General features: G+C 42.0%; 1 protein-coding gene across 1 annotated transcript; it reads right to left on the bottom strand.

Moving 5' to 3' along the window:
• Window positions 1-4,455: 4,455 nt before the first annotated feature.
• Window positions 4,456-6,807, bottom strand: LOC306964960 (keratin, type I cytoskeletal 13-like). Its single transcript, XM_079559136.1, has 8 exons — window positions 6,537-6,807; window positions 6,293-6,421; window positions 5,995-6,077; window positions 5,725-5,881; window positions 5,474-5,635; window positions 5,225-5,350; window positions 4,805-5,025; window positions 4,456-4,648 (listed from the first exon to the last, which is right to left on the bottom strand). The coding sequence occupies exons 1-8, from the start codon at window positions 6,762-6,764 to the stop codon at window positions 4,561-4,563; spliced, it is 1,194 nt and encodes a 397-aa protein (XP_079415262.1). The 5' UTR covers window positions 6,765-6,807; the 3' UTR covers window positions 4,456-4,560.
• Window positions 6,808-15,260: the final 8,453 nt, after the last annotated feature.

Here is a 15,260-nt window from a genome sequence, read left to right as displayed (position 1 = left end):
GTGCAGTAACCCCTTTGCAACAAGACTGTAAAGTAACATGTGCAATAACCCCTTTGCAACAAGACTGTAAAGTAACATGTGCAATAACCCCTTTGCAACAAGACTGTAAAGTAACATGTGCAATAACCCCTTTGCAACAAGACTGTAAAGTAACATGTGCAGTAACCCCTTTGCAACAAGACTGTAAAGTAACATGTGCAGTAACCCCTTTGCAACAAGACTGTAAAGTAACATGTGCAATTACCCCTTTGCAACAAGACTGTAAAGTAACATGTGCAGTAACCCCTTTGCAACAAGACTGTAAAGTAACATGTGCAGTAACCCCTTTGCAACAAGACTGTAAAGTAACATGTGCAGTAACCCCTTTGCAACAAGACTGTAAAGTAACATGTGCAGTAACCCCTTTGCAACAAGACTGTAAAGTAACATGTGCAGTAACCCCTTTGCAACAAGACTGTAAAGTAACATGTGCAATAACCCCTTTGCAACAAGACTGTAAAGTAACATGTGCAGTAACCCCTTTGCAACAAGACTGTAAAGTAACATGTGCAATTACCCCTTTGCAACAAGACTGTAAAGTAACATGTGCAATAACCCCTTTGCAACAAGACTGTAAAGTAACATGTGCAGTAACCCCTTTGCAACAAGACTGTAAAGTAACATGTGCAGTAACCCCTTTGCAACAAGACTGTAAGGTAACATGTGCAGTAACCCCTTTGCAACAAGACTGTAAAGTAACATGTGCAATTACCCCTTTGCAACAAGACTGTAAAGTAACATGTGCAATTACCCCTTTGCAAAACAACATGCAATAATATCTGTATCTACGTCACTTTATCGACAACCTGCACTACGACAGTAAACTTTGCACTGCCAATGCTGACCTTGATATTCTACTTTTTTATAGTCTGTTGTAGTTTTGTTTTATTTATTTATTTTTATTGTTTATATATATATGCCCCTCCTGGAACTGCCACCTTAACGTGGAGGGGTTTGAGAACCTGAATGATCCCGGGGGCTCTGTTGTCGGGGGCTTCGTGCCCCTGGTAGGTCCTAGGTGACGGGTCAGACAGAGAGCGGTTCAGAAGCTCCTCATGAGAGACCAGCAGGGCCATGCAGGAGGAACCGTAGGGGCTGGTGCAATGTGATTTGGGCAGCTCCGACAGCTTCCCCCACGACCAACGGACAAGTGGAAGAAAATGGATGGTTGGATATTGTTTATATTTTTGCCCCTTTTTATATACTCATTGTGCATAATATACCTCTATTTACTATTTAACTGTTTGCACATTTTCTGTCTATTTTGCACACCCTGTGTTTTTCTTGAGAGCTGAATGTACAAATGAATTTCTCCATTGTGAGATCAATGAAGGCTATCTTATCTTAACTTTACTCTTACAAAAGCACAAAAATATTGTTACTTCTGAGTAAACTATAAAGTTCTAAATGCCTAAAATGTACGTAGTATGTGTTTCATGCCCATTTTTCTTCAAAAAATATAGCCTATAAAAAAAAGAGAGAAAAATATATATAAATATATATAATTAGAAGCAAAAGAGGATGGACGAGGCAATCAGGGTAAGAACTACTTACCTTGGTGAAGACTCCATTGAGTCAAAATGTGTCAGTCACGCTGTGAATAACAAAACCTTTTCTGCAAATTCAGAGTGCCTCAGCCCATCCTCTTTCACCTTTAAAGGAATAGGCCACCGTTTTTACATACTGAGATATGCTCTTACCTCACTTTAGCCGAGTTAATATATCCCTGTCTGGTCTTTGTCCGTGCGCTCTGTCACACAAACGGAGCACATACGCAGCCTCTCCCACATGTCACATAGCTCCAAAAAAGCTCACGATAGAAGCCACCAAGCTCTTCCACGTGTTCCCTATTTGAATAAAGTTACGTGAAGTGTTTTCATGCGAAGTATATTTACACAGAAATGTAGCATGTCGATTTTATAAGCAAATAAAAAGGGGGACTATATTGTGAGGCGTAATGATACGAGGAGCAAAACGTCCGCGCAGTAACTCCTAAAGACTTCCCCCGCTCACTTCCGTCAATAACGGGTTATCAGGTTTACATAACAATTCCATATGCAGCACAGATTTTTTATATCCCCCCCCCCCTCACCCTTTGTGATAATGGGTCTTTTAGTAAGAGCAGTTATGCACAATAGATGTTCATGTATAATTTAAGGAAATAAAAATACAGTAAGACAACGCCACACATAGATACTACACACTCACACATTCACTCACACCCCCCATGTCCCACCCCTACTGTCCAGGCATGGTAAAAAAAAAAAAAAGAATTGATCAAACAACACTGGTAGACAAGAGTGATAGACAGAACAGACTAATTTCCTCCATCAGTGACGTCTACAGAAATAGCTTTGGATACATATAGTTATGAAACATTTATACTGTATTTGGAATACATAAAGTTATGTACTGTACATTCATAGTTATACAATCAAAGCATTTGCAATCAAGTTTCATACAGTAGCTGCATTTTATGTAACAGGTTTGACCAACATGAGATATTTTCGCTTTTGGCGCTGTGGATCTGAGCTGCTGAGAGCTCCAACTGGACAATGTCTTTAAATGATGTGAGCCATTGCTCCACACTCAGGGTTTGTCTAAGTTTCCATCGACATGCTATCATCTTTTTAGCAGCTGTGAGACCAGCTAGAATTTGGCGGCGTTCATTGCTATTTAATTTAAGATTGGAAGTCTCATTCAGTAAGAGTAACCTGTGAGTGTCGGGCAATTTCCATTAGGTTTGGGCACCAGCAACATTTCCCCAAAAACAGTGAACCTGGGGACACTCCCATACCATGTGAAGAAAAGTCCCAATGACCTTGTCTGAACAGAAGTCACAATAAGGATTTTCCTTGAGTTTCATCAGGTGCAATCTCCTAGGATAGAGATAAGCCCTATGAATGAACTTGTAGTGGATCATTTGGTGGTTTGGGTTTCTCGAAGACAGAGACACATTGGACCAAATATTTGTCCAGTTCCACTCAGAGTGATCTTTTAGCTCTGTTTTCCAGAAGTGTTCAATAGGCAATTGTTTGTAAGAGGTTTTTTTCTTTACACAAAGTGGTATGGAGGGGATGGTTTTCTAAACTACATCCCCATGGGACGCTATGGGCACGCATAGCTGCTCGTATTTGCAAGTTAAAAAAAAATGACGTTGCAGGTACTTTGTGATTTTCCTGCAAGTCTTTGAATTCTCTTAGTCCGGTTTTGGTCTGTTATTTTTCCTTGACGTTCCCATGGAGAGCCGGAGGCTGTTTTTTTGCCTGTTAGCAATGAATAATTATGGAAAATGGGAGATTGTTGATAATAATTGTTTTTTATTTTCATGAATTGATTGACTTTATACCAAACGGAGATGAGGTGAGAGATAATTGGACCGCATTTGTTTTTTACTATCTTTAGTGGTATATTAGAGTATAAAAAACCTGACATGTTATGAGGCTGAAGTAACTGTTCTTCGATTGGTTTCCATGATGTGAGTGTGTCTGGTTTCAACCAAAGGGAAAGTGAACGTAGGGCAAAACACCATGAATACCATTCGAAGTTTGGGAGGTTATAATGTTGAGGTTTTTATTCTTGTTTTTTTTCCAATTCCATAAGTAGGACCCTATGATGGCATGTCATTTCTTCCAATATCCTTTTGGAGGTGCCAAAGGAAGCATGGAGTTGAAGAAATTAATGTTTGTTGTTTGTTTATATCTTTTAACATTGACTGTCCTACTACGGTGATCCAGTGAGCATTCCACCTCTCATAATTTATGTCACAACTGAAACTTAAATGAGTCTTTTTCGCTCAAACATATTATACTAAGTCCTTTTTTTTTTACTTTTACTTGAATAACATTATTTCAAAGTAACGTTACTCTTACTTGAGTAATGAGAAGAAGTATAATAATAGAGTTTTGTGTAACCTCGCTCTGCACATGGTCCATTCTACACCTGATCCCCCACTCGCCGACAAAATGCATTCCATGTGACACACTGTACCAGGCTGTATTTTATGTGTGTCAATTCATTTGGGCTTTTGTAATTATAAACCAAACCGTGTTACAATATTGTTTCCTCATCAAATACCTGGAGTGGTTTTTTTTGTCTATTTCCTGGATGTTCTAGTTGAAATCTGCAGTATATTTAAGTAAACAACTGTACTGACTCTAGTGACGTTTTGCCTGGTGCTCTAGATCAAACATGTTTCAAAATCAGGACTAAGTCTCAACGTCATTGTCGAGGTGGATAATCAACCAATCAATCAAAATTTGAAAATGATAATCCAACTGTGATGTGTTTAGTTTGTGGCTACTATTATTCCTCGTCTGCTTCGGTACTGATATGTTTCACCTTTTCAGAATTCCCATGACAAAACACAAGCTTTCGTTTCTTTCTTTTATTATTCGCCATTGGTTTGCGCTCCAGTTGAAACGTGACCTCAGACGGTGAAGCCCTTCTAACGTTCTCCGACTTCTGCGCCGACATCTGCCTCCTGTTTCTTGACCTCTGACTGGCTGACACTGAGACGCTTTATGATGAGATGACGTTTCCGTATTCGTCCACTTCCTGCACAATGGTGATCACTTTCGTCTTGGTGGTGGTGGTTTTGGTGACTGTCCTAAAGAAAAGAAAAAAAGTGAATCAAAGCAATGGACACACAGAACTCGTGACATGCGGTTTGTGCAACTGCATCTAGTTAAAAACAGCTAAATGTTGAAGTGCTTGTTGAGCTAGTAGAGACAGTAGAAAGGTTTTGTATTCAATCTGAACTCACTGCTCGCTCTCTCCGTCCAGCAGGCGGCGGTACTCTGCAATCTCCAGCTCCAGCCTGGTCTTGATGTCCAGGAGCATGTTGTATTGTTCCTTCTGATTGGCCAGGTCGGCTCTGAGCGTGCTCAGTTGCTGCTCCAGTGATGTCACCTGCTGCTGAAAGCCGGCTAGCATCATGGCGTACCGGCTGTTGACCTCGTTCAGGTTAGCCTCCAGAGCTCCTTTCTGCACACGGGAGTCAAGCCCTGGGTTAGACATGCCTGCTAATACTAACAAATTAGAACGTGCTAAAGATTAGAGTAGATTGCATCATCATCACAACCGTAAAGGATTCTGGATTAAGGTCATATAGACCCCAAACTCTACAGGCTACACTCTTATGCTAACTGGTGGTTTGCCTAATGGATCTGACTAACTTGCATACCTTGCTGAGATGCGCCTGCAGTTTTATTTGCAGTGAATCCAAGGTGCGCCGCAACTCGGTGATCTCTGAGCGGCTGGTCTTCAGGGTCTCTGTGCTCACTACCACGTCTTTGTTCAGCTCGGCAGACTGGAAGTGGGAACAAAAAACATTTATTTGTCTGTATTTGTTTACCGTGATGATCCAAACATAAGTGAATTAGCCTTAGAAAATGGAACAAGCGATTGGCACACTCTCCATTTGAGTTCTCACCTTGGCTTGGAACCAGGCCTCCAGGTCTTTCCGGTTCTTGTTGGCCACGGACTCGTAGTGCTCCCTGATTCCAGCCAGCACGACGCTGAGGTCTTCCTGAGGAGCGGCGTCCACCTCCACGTTCACAGATCCTCCCATGTGGCTGCGCAGAAGCACCAGATCCTGCACGGGGAAACTGACGTGAGTCCTACACAAGTCCGCCATCCTGAGTTTTTACTTCGTTGAAGGGAAGCGGACAAATCTATACAGACCTCCTCGTGCTGCCTCCTCATTTGGATGAGGTCGTCCCTCAGGCTTTCCACCTGCATCTCCAGATCCGCCCGAGCCAGGGTAAGCTCATCCAGAACCCTCTTCAGGCCCGCGATGTCGGCCTCCACTGACTGACGCATGGACAGCTCGTTCTCGAACCTACGGCAGGCATCAAGTGAGGTTCAAGGGGGGAAAGACGGACAGGAAGACTTGTTCAGATATTGTACCCTCCTTCAATTCTTTTGATAAACGGATTTGCAAATAACACTCACTTGACTCTGAAGTCGTCAGCAGCCAGCTTGGCATTGTCCACAGCCAGGAACAGGGCGGCGTTCACACAGGCAGCATCGGTAATCTGACAGCACGCACAGCAGATTAGGAAATACCCTTACTTCTACTTCCATTGTCACTACAGTGCTGCCCCCCTGAGATATTGCGTGTATATAATCCAAGATTCCATGACAGAAAAACTCAAGTAGCATCTCTTAAGAAACTACCCTGAATGGGATTCCAAACCTGAACCTCCCATCATCAGCCCCCAGCCCGAATCTGATCCATCGAGGACTTTACCTTGGCTTGCAGACCGGCGATGGTGGCCCGGTGGGCTGAGCTGTCATGAAGGTGAACGGAGGTCTTTTTGTCGAGGAAATTCCTGATCTTGATCTCCAGCTCTGTGTTGGCCTTTTCCAGAGTGCGAACCTTTATGGCATTTAGGAAAACAAACAAACAAATGAATGGCAATCAAGCAATGTTTGACACTCAGAAAAAACATGAAACATGCGACTAATGTAAAGTGTTGAAGTCAAATGTGGACCTTCTCCAGGTATGTGGCCAGGCGATCGTTCAGGTTCTGCATGGTGGCTTTCTCGTTGACAGTCACATCTAGAGCTTCTGACAGCTCCAGGCCGGCGCCCAGAGCTCCGGCGCTGGCTGAGGAGATGCGCACTCCAGCGCCTCCTGCTCCTCCATACATGCTTCCAGAGGAGAGTCCAGTGGTGCGGCGGCTGGAGCCGTAGCTGATGGATCGGCTGCTCATCATCATTGTGAGGTATCTGGAAGGCACGAGGAGGTCGGAGAAGATTTGAGCTCGTGGAGGAGGACTGTGCCAAAGCCAGCCACACATGGGCTTATATCCTCCTCTGCTTTCCCCTGCAGGCTGGAGGCCGCACCCGCACTGTCCCGTTTGGCCACATTGTCAGCATTGGTCACTCCTCCCCAAAACCAGAGGCACCAGTCTGGACCTCAGGAAGTGAACAAGCGGGTTTCCGAGGGCAGAAACTCGGAGACATCAAACAATTCGCTCAGAATAAGTGAAATTGTTGAAAGTTGAAATGTCTCTTTCATAATGGTTGTTCAGGAGGACCTTAAACATCACAGGTACTCAAAGCAAGAATTTGCTGTTGGTTGTTTCTTTTGCAAAGGTTTACACCCTTCTCAAACCATAGTCATGGTTAATAATTTGGGGCAGCACAGTAGCACAGCTAGAAGGTCCAGGTTCAATTTTTTGTGTAGAGTTTCCTGTGTATGATAACACAGCACCCACAAAACAATATCTTTTGCAGTACTCTTTTTATTACATTTTTTTATGTCCCTGGATTCAGGTTATAATCTCAATAATTGAATAATCCACATGAAACCAATTCTGGCTAAAAGTGCCTTCCTGCCAGCACACGCATTAAAAAGAAATTCAATCCAATCATGATAAAGTTCAATTTATTTACTCACATACTGAACTGCCATTCAATCATCCCTGAAGTATTTTCTTCATCTAAGATAGACACATTATACCTTTTTGTCAAGGGTGCGAATGCAAACTATGAGAAACTTGAGTTCCTGAATTGAGAGCACAATATATAGAGAATGATGAAATAGAATATTACTCAAGCTCCTACTGAAGCAATTGGAATCAGTCTGCAACCTGGAGAGAGAGAGAGAGAGAGTATAATAAATGAGGCCCTAATGCAGTATTATATGCAATTACTAATGGTAAATTGGGTTCTACACAGCCTTAAATCACTTTGCTTTCCAGCTTTTTAGCACCTGCCTGCACCTGCCTTAATAAAGTCTGGACAAAATTGGCATTAGTTACCTTGCATTGGGCTTTACAAGTTTATCAAGTTTGTCAAAGCTCAGTGGATTCATTCACTCCTCACTCCCGAGGCCCAGTGGCAGGCTGCCCCAGAGCGAACTGCCATCGGCCCCTCCAACCTCCATCAATCACCCACTCACATACAAAAATCACTACAATGAAGTCAAATGTTTTATTGATTTTTTTGGAATGCACAACTATTTGGCATTTTTCTTTGTCACCTGAACAAATAATTCACATGTTTTGGATTTATAGATTCCCTATACAGTCACTTATCTTGTCAGGTTCGTTAAACTGTCCGTCTCCGTTTCAAAGAAGTGAGAGAAACATCCATCACAGTGTACTGGTGTGGCAGCCAGACTCTTAACATACCATACTAAAAAAGTGACAAAAAGGCGATGAACAAAAAAAGAGTTAAAAAAGTGACAACAATGGGGCAACAACGCAAGTGAAAATTTTATACATTTAGATCAGTTTTAAATTTGGGTAAAGCCGAACTGGAGAAAATGCACTCGTTTTCCGTTCACAGCACACATGACGCAAAACTGTAACACGTCTTTACTACGTGGAGAAGTTTTGAATGAACAGTGGGAAGTGTTTTGTCGTGAAGTTTGTCGTGATGAAAAAGTGGGGATGTAAACGCCTTCTGTTAGTTCAAGCCTCAGGGGAAATAGCTTAAGGCAAGGTGTGCCCCGCCTCAAGCCCAAAGCGGCAGAAATATGTGAACAACGGGCTATACTTGTAGAATGATAAACATAGTCTATAAATCGCTCAAGCCTAAAAAAACAAACAGATGTGAGCTTGCCCTGTGTATGTGTTCTTGTACTTACAACATTGTGAGGACCAGTTTGAGTTTTTAACCAACAGAGTGAGGACATTTTTGGAAAGTAAGAACATTTTGGGTGGTCCTCACTTCTTTGAAGGACTCTTTGAGGGTCAAGATGTGGTTTAAGGGTTAGAGTTAGAATTGGGTTAAGATTAGGGTTAGGGTTAAGGTTAGGGTTAAGATTAGGGTTAGGGTTAAAGTTAGGGTTAAGATTAGCGTTAGGGTTAAGGTTAGGGTTAAGATTAGTGTTAGGGTTAAGGTTAGGGTTAAGATTAGCATTAGGGTTAAGGTTAGGGTTAAGATTAGGGTTAGGGTTAAGGTTAGGGTTAAGATTAGCGTTAGGGTTAAGGTTAGGGTTAAGATTAGGGTTAAGATTAGGGTTAAGGTTAGGGTTAAGATTAGGGTTAGGGTTAAGGTTAGGGTTAAGATTAGGGTTAGGGTTAAGGTTAGGGTTAAGATTAGGGTTAGGGTTAAGGTTAGGGTTAAGATTAGCGTTAGGGTTAAGGTTAGGGTTAAGATTAGGGTTAGGGTTAAGATTAGGGTCAAGGTTAGGGTTAAGATTAGGGTTAGGGTTAAGGTTAGGATTAAGATTAGGGTTAAGATTAGGGTTAGGGTTAAGGTTAGGGGCTTAGGGTTCAGGGTTAGGGTCTGGGTAATACATTGTGTCTATGAGTGTCCTCGCTAAGATAGCAGCACAAGATGGTGTGTGTGTGTGCTGATTAACTGTGTTTCCACTGTATTTTACTGCGCATTTTAAAGTAATGATTGATGGAGACACCAAATGTTGCAAATAAAACCGTTAATTCACGTAAAAAAGGTTTATCCGCTCACTTGAGCTGTTTTCGTGAACAAGCGTGAATGCGCATTTTGGAAGATGGAAACAGATTTATCGCATAAAGTTTTACGTAGAGAACATGTGACAGTGGGCGGAGCCGGACTTTGGACTGAAGAGGACAGAAGTGAAGAGGAAAAGTAATCCTTCATCAATCGCAGGTTGTCTCTAGTTCAAAAAATATTTCCCAGATGTGCAGGAGCTCATCGCTGCACTGTCTTTGCCACAAGGTCTTATGTTCCCCCACTTCTACTGACGGGGGAACTGGAATTCTGTTAATTTAGAGAGATGCAGACACACCAACACTGGTTGTTCATGTATTGATCATTGCTATTCATTAGAAGCACGGAGTAACATACATATTGTTACATAATAGCCCTGTCACAGCTAAAAGGAAGCTTTCAACTTTTGCCTTTAACTGCGTGCTTTTATCTGTCCTCAGCGACCTGCGGACTGTCTCCTCTGCCAATTCCTCAAATGCCAAACATTTTGTCATCTCACTGAAAACTCTTCCACAGATAACCAGCCAGCGTTCACTTATCTCCTTAGACGCAGCAGGGAGCTAAGCGGAGCGAGTTTGCATGCCCGCTGCACGTTTAGCCGAAACTTCAGCTTTAAACGGGTTATCAACCCAATGACAGACCCCATGCAGAGAGGCGTTTCGTCAGTCATTTCACTCGAAAATCACTCTTTTTTTCCCCACTTACAGCTGTTGTTTGAGGCACGAGCTTGTCTCTGAAGTGGAGAATGTAGATTTGCAAATGGCTTGTTCAGTAGAAATATGAGCTAAATGCGTAAATGTCTCCGTGGCCTTTACATTCCAAAAAAACGAATTCCCACAACAGTCAAGACCTTCTGCCTCCATACTCTATCCGTTCCCCAACTACTCTATGTCTGGCATTTAAACTCACAAATCAGCCTACAATCTTGTCATGAATTAAAAAGAGATTTCCATACACTGTCAAACTTGCAGTTACAGAACTTTGCCCCTTCAACAAAGTTTCGGAGCACAGCCCTCATTGGGTAAATAAATAGCTAACCCATCCAATGGTGACGGAACAGCGCACAGTGAATGAACAAACTCCTCAAATATTCACTCTGTCATAATAAACAGTAGAATAAGGTGCGAGAGCGAGCCCTCGATGTGTCAAAATGCTAATTCACCTCAATAATAGATGTATATGCTGATAAGTTTACTGATGCTACAAAGAGCCAACTGGTGCAGAGAGGAACCACTTTACCAGTGAATGGCTGGATATTTTGTTTTGATTTGTCCTTCACCAAACTTTGCATTTTTTTAAAATAGTTTTTTATGGTTAGGTGAAGGTTCTTACGTCATTGTCTGTACTTTGAAGTTGAAGTGTAGGACTTATTGCCTCTCCTCTGAAAGACTTCCTCAGTGACACTAAGGCATTCAGCTCACAGGTGGAATATGGACACTGGGAGCTTGGCTTAGTCCCTCCCCTCTTTATTCAAAGGCTGCGCTCAGCTTGATAAACGACTGTTGTTGAGTTTCAGTCTTAACGTCACCACACTCACTAGATCACTGCTTTACCTGTCTATCCATCTGTCTTGGGCTGTGTCTCAGCCTCATTAGCATGACAGTGTCCTCAGGGCTTGGGGCACACGACACAGATTCAAACTCAGTCCTCCATTTCTGTTCATGGAAGGATTACAGTTCATAACAATTTTTTTGTTTTTGGACCCTATTTCTCCCTACACTTCAACTACAGAGTACAGACGATGACTCAAGAACCTTCATCTATAATGGACAACTCCTGTACGACACACACATTACACAGACATTTAGAAACGTGGAATTTAAATGCTTGCCTTTCACTTTCATTATGAATGCATCATTCTATTAATGATTTATTCATAATGATCACTATGTATTCATAATGATCATTATGTATTCATAATGATGAATGCATAATGAGAGTGAAACGCAAGCATTTCAATTCTGCCTCTCAAAAAAGACCATGAGGTTTAGAACCCATATTAAAACTATATGTGTAGGTATAGGTTATTTATTGCAAAAATATTATAAATAAATATAAATAATTTCCAAGAATAAGAATTTTCTCACTCACATTTTCTCATTTGGCTTCTTTTGCCGCGCTGTTGCTATGCTGTGACATCACTCACATCCTCTCTATGTATGTAAGGTACCACTGAGTGTGGAGTCAATGTAAAATTGTCTCATGTAAAGCGCTTTGTGACTGTAAGGGCTTATGAATGTATTTTTGAAAAACTGCTTCCGGTACCAAGGCCATTTCTTCTTAGGGAAGGAAGTGTTTAAATATCATGGCGGGTAGGATTCTAGTATGGTTCCTAGCGCTTAGCTGAAAAAGGGGAAAAATTAAAATGAAAATTGTACTAATTCACTGTATGTATTTTAAGCTCTTACGGTGGTGATGTGCTAATGGTAAATAAAAGGAAAACGGCACAACCCACTTGTACGCTTATTTTGTCAGCTGGAAGCTATAGTGACCATGTCTGTGAAAGGTGCTATATAATTAAAGCTTTTCTTCTTCTTCTTCTTCTTCTTCTTCTTCTTCTTCTTCTTCTTCTTCTTCTTCTTCTGCTTCTGCTTCTTCTTCTGCTTCTGCTTCTTCTTCTTCTTCTATTCGGCGACACAAAGCTAGGGCATAAAAGGATTCATTGTGTCCAAAAAATACCTGTGTATCGCTATTGTGCTGCTCCATTTGTCGTTTCTCCTTGACATTTTCCTTTTACACACAAACCCTTTCCTTCACAAAGAGAAAATGTCATGCTGAAGGGTGCACTTTCAGCCAATGTACACAGAGTTCTTGGGTAATATTAGTTTGAAGTAAAAGTGCTGTATCCTATACATGAGCAAAACTTTTGTTTTACGCCTCCCCCTCCATAAATCTGATGTGATGTTTAAATTTCATGAACTCAAACAATTTCTATGACGTGATGCATTGCCTATTACTCATCAATGCCTCCTTAAACATTTACACTCAAACTGTTAAAGTAGTCTTTTCATCAAGCAGGCCTACTTGAGCAATTATTCATGTGACTCTCATGTAACCCTTACACTAACAAGCAAAGTACAAGTTGATAAACACAAAGCTAGTAGAAGACTTTATAATGTGCGGAAAAACACTAGTGCATCGATAATTTCTAGTAATTTCATTGTAGTGTTTTTCAGTGACATTAACAATGACATTTTGTCCTCTGCAGAGGCTTTTCTGACCTTCAAAGTTTGCACCAAGCCCATATACAAAGATATAGGATGTCGTATTGAGGCATTGAGACTTTGGTGCTTTTAGAAGTCAAATCCATGCAATGTACAGGAAAAAATGGCGGTTTTGTTGTTGACATTTAGCTGAGCGTAATGGCGTTTGGAGAAACCGCATGAGTCAGGCCATCGAGGGGTGATCCTGATTTATTAATGATCGAGAATGATCTGAAATGATGATCAGATCCTTAGAGGTGTTGTTGTGGTGAAATGTCAAGAATGCATTTAACTGATCAACACATTCACGTCACACTGTCATGCACTTGAAAGAGACAGACCGGCTTTTCCAGTAAGTCCAGTTGTCTAAAGCAGCACTTTTAAGTAGTTTTAGCAACATTCTTGTCGTTTTACTGCAGCAGTGTTTCTCACAGTGTTCAGTACAGTGTTCACAGTACATGTGTGACTGGTGCTACTCCAGGTTGATTTTAGTTGCAAGTTTTGGCATAGTTTAATCACATTTTAGACCCGGTTCAGTCCTGATTTGATCTCGATTGAGGAGGCTCGGGCTGCTGTTCTGGATGCCTCAAGGATACATCCCGGCATGACCCTCCAGGACAAAAACCTAGTACTTTCTGGAAGGAAAATCTCGGTTGGCCTTGGAGGAGTTCCTGGAATTACACAGATCTTCTTAAAAAACATCAACATAATAAAAATAATGACCAAGTCTCTCCCGTAGAGTTTGAATTCTTGACTGAGGTGATGTCAAGTTACAGTGCACAGATGTTTAAAATTAGTCATCAGGCAATCATTGCTAAATTCCAGATTGACTTAAAAAAAACAAAACAATAAACAATCCTCAATCATCCAGGCAGCTTCTCTTAGGCAGTGATTCTTAACCATAGGGCCGCGGGCGCCTCCTTCAGGGCCGCGGGGAGGAAACAGGTTTGCACCTTTGGGCCGTGTGGGCCGTAGAGCCGCACGATGGATCACTTTGATCACTGGGGATATTCATTTGCAGTTCACTCTCCAGCCACTAGAGGCAGCCATGCGCTAGTCAGTATATATTCAGGGGAGATACCGTGCCAAAAAGAAAATCACAAAGAAGAAAAGAAAGTAATGGAAAAGTTTTTAAAACGAAAAAATGAAGACAACAGCTAGACCGGCCCTCCTCTAAAGACAAAAGTTTCTCGCAAGTACAATCCTGACTTCATCAAGTTTGGTTTTATCAATGGAGGTAGTGAGGCTGAGCCGAGAGGCCAGTGTGTGGAGTGCGGTCCAACTCTATCAAACGAAGCACTGAAACCTTCGAAGCTAAAGCGACACCTGGAGACCAAGCATCCAAAACTGGTGGGAAAGACGGTGGACTTTTTTAAACGAAAAGAAATCGCACTGCAGACGCAGAAACAGTGTGTCGTGTCTTTCACTGCAGCATCGAAAGGAGCTCTCAAAGCTAGCTACCTCGTAGCTAAACGGGTAGCTCAGAGTAAAAAACCCTTCACCATTGCGGAGGATTTGATTGTGCCAGCTGCTGTTGATATGTGCCGCGAGTTGGTGGGAGAGACGGCTGCCAAAAAGTTACTTACTATCCCACTCTCCAATGACACTGTCAGTCACCGCATTGTTGACATGGCGACAGACATTCGGCAACAACTTATAGAAAGAATAAAAAGTAGTCCATTTTACTCGTTACAGTCAGATGAGTCTACTGATGTATCCAATGCTGCGCTGTTGCTTGTGTTTGTTCGCTATCGCTGGGACACCAGTTTGCATGAGGACATTCTATTTTGTGGAGAGCTGCCAACGCGAGCTACAGCACATGAATGTTTCCGCTGTATAGATGAGTTCTTCAGGGAGAACGGCCTACAATGGAAGAACTGTGTTGCGGTGCGTAGTGATGGTGCAGCATCAATGACAGGACGACATCACGGCGTCATCAGACAGATACAGGATCGCGCACCAGAAGTGAGGTGGACGCACTGTTTTCTCCATCGTGAAAGCCTGGCAGCCAAGAAGATGTCACCAGAGTTGCACGAGGCCATGACTATAAGTGTAAAAGCAATCAACTTCATTAAAAACAGTGCTGTGAACTCACGATGTTTTGCTAAGCTTTGTGAGGACATCGAAGCAGACCACGTGCAGCTACTTTATCATAGTGAGGTGAGATGGCTATCAAGAGGACTGGTCCTTAATCGTTTGTATGAACTCAAGAATGAGGTTTGTTGTTTTCTTAAAGACAAAAAATCCCCTCTTGCGCAGCACTTCACAAACACTGATTTCATTTTCAAACTAACCTACCTTTGTGATATTTTTTCACACCTGAACCAGCTGAACACATCACTTCAAGGGAGAAATAGCAACATATTTTTTGTTGCTGACAAAATCCAAGCTTTCAGAAGAAAACTTACTTTGTGGATTAAAAGGACTCAGGAAATGAGGATGGATATGTTTCCCATTCTGTCTGACATTCTTGTTTCCTCACCCCAAGTGAGGAAGATCACTGATTTAGTTTCCCAGCACCTTTCACAACTGGCAGGACAGTTTGATGACTACTTCCCTGATGATCCCAGAGATGGACACTTATGG

This window comes from Gobius niger (assembly GCF_951799975.1).
Source record: "Gobius niger genome assembly, chromosome: 6".
NCBI lineage: Eukaryota > Metazoa > Chordata > Actinopteri > Gobiiformes > Gobiidae > Gobius > Gobius niger.
The sequence above is the reverse complement of the archived record's forward strand: the minus strand, read 5'-3'. Positions and strand labels throughout refer to the sequence as shown.

Excerpts from the sequence above, each read along its gene's own strand:
- LOC306964960 (XM_079559136.1), bottom strand. The coding sequence starts at position 6,764 with ATGATGATGAGCAGCCGATCCATCAGCTACGGCTCCAGCCGCCGCACC. Across the intron at positions 6,078-6,292 it reads TCGCCGGTCTGCAAGCCAAG|ATTACCGATGCTGCCTGTGT; the intron begins GTAAAGTCCTCG and ends GCGTGCTGTCAG. Across the intron at positions 5,882-5,994 it reads GCTGACGACTTCAGAGTCAA|GTTCGAGAACGAGCTGTCCA; the intron begins GTGAGTGTTATT and ends TGCCTGCCGTAG.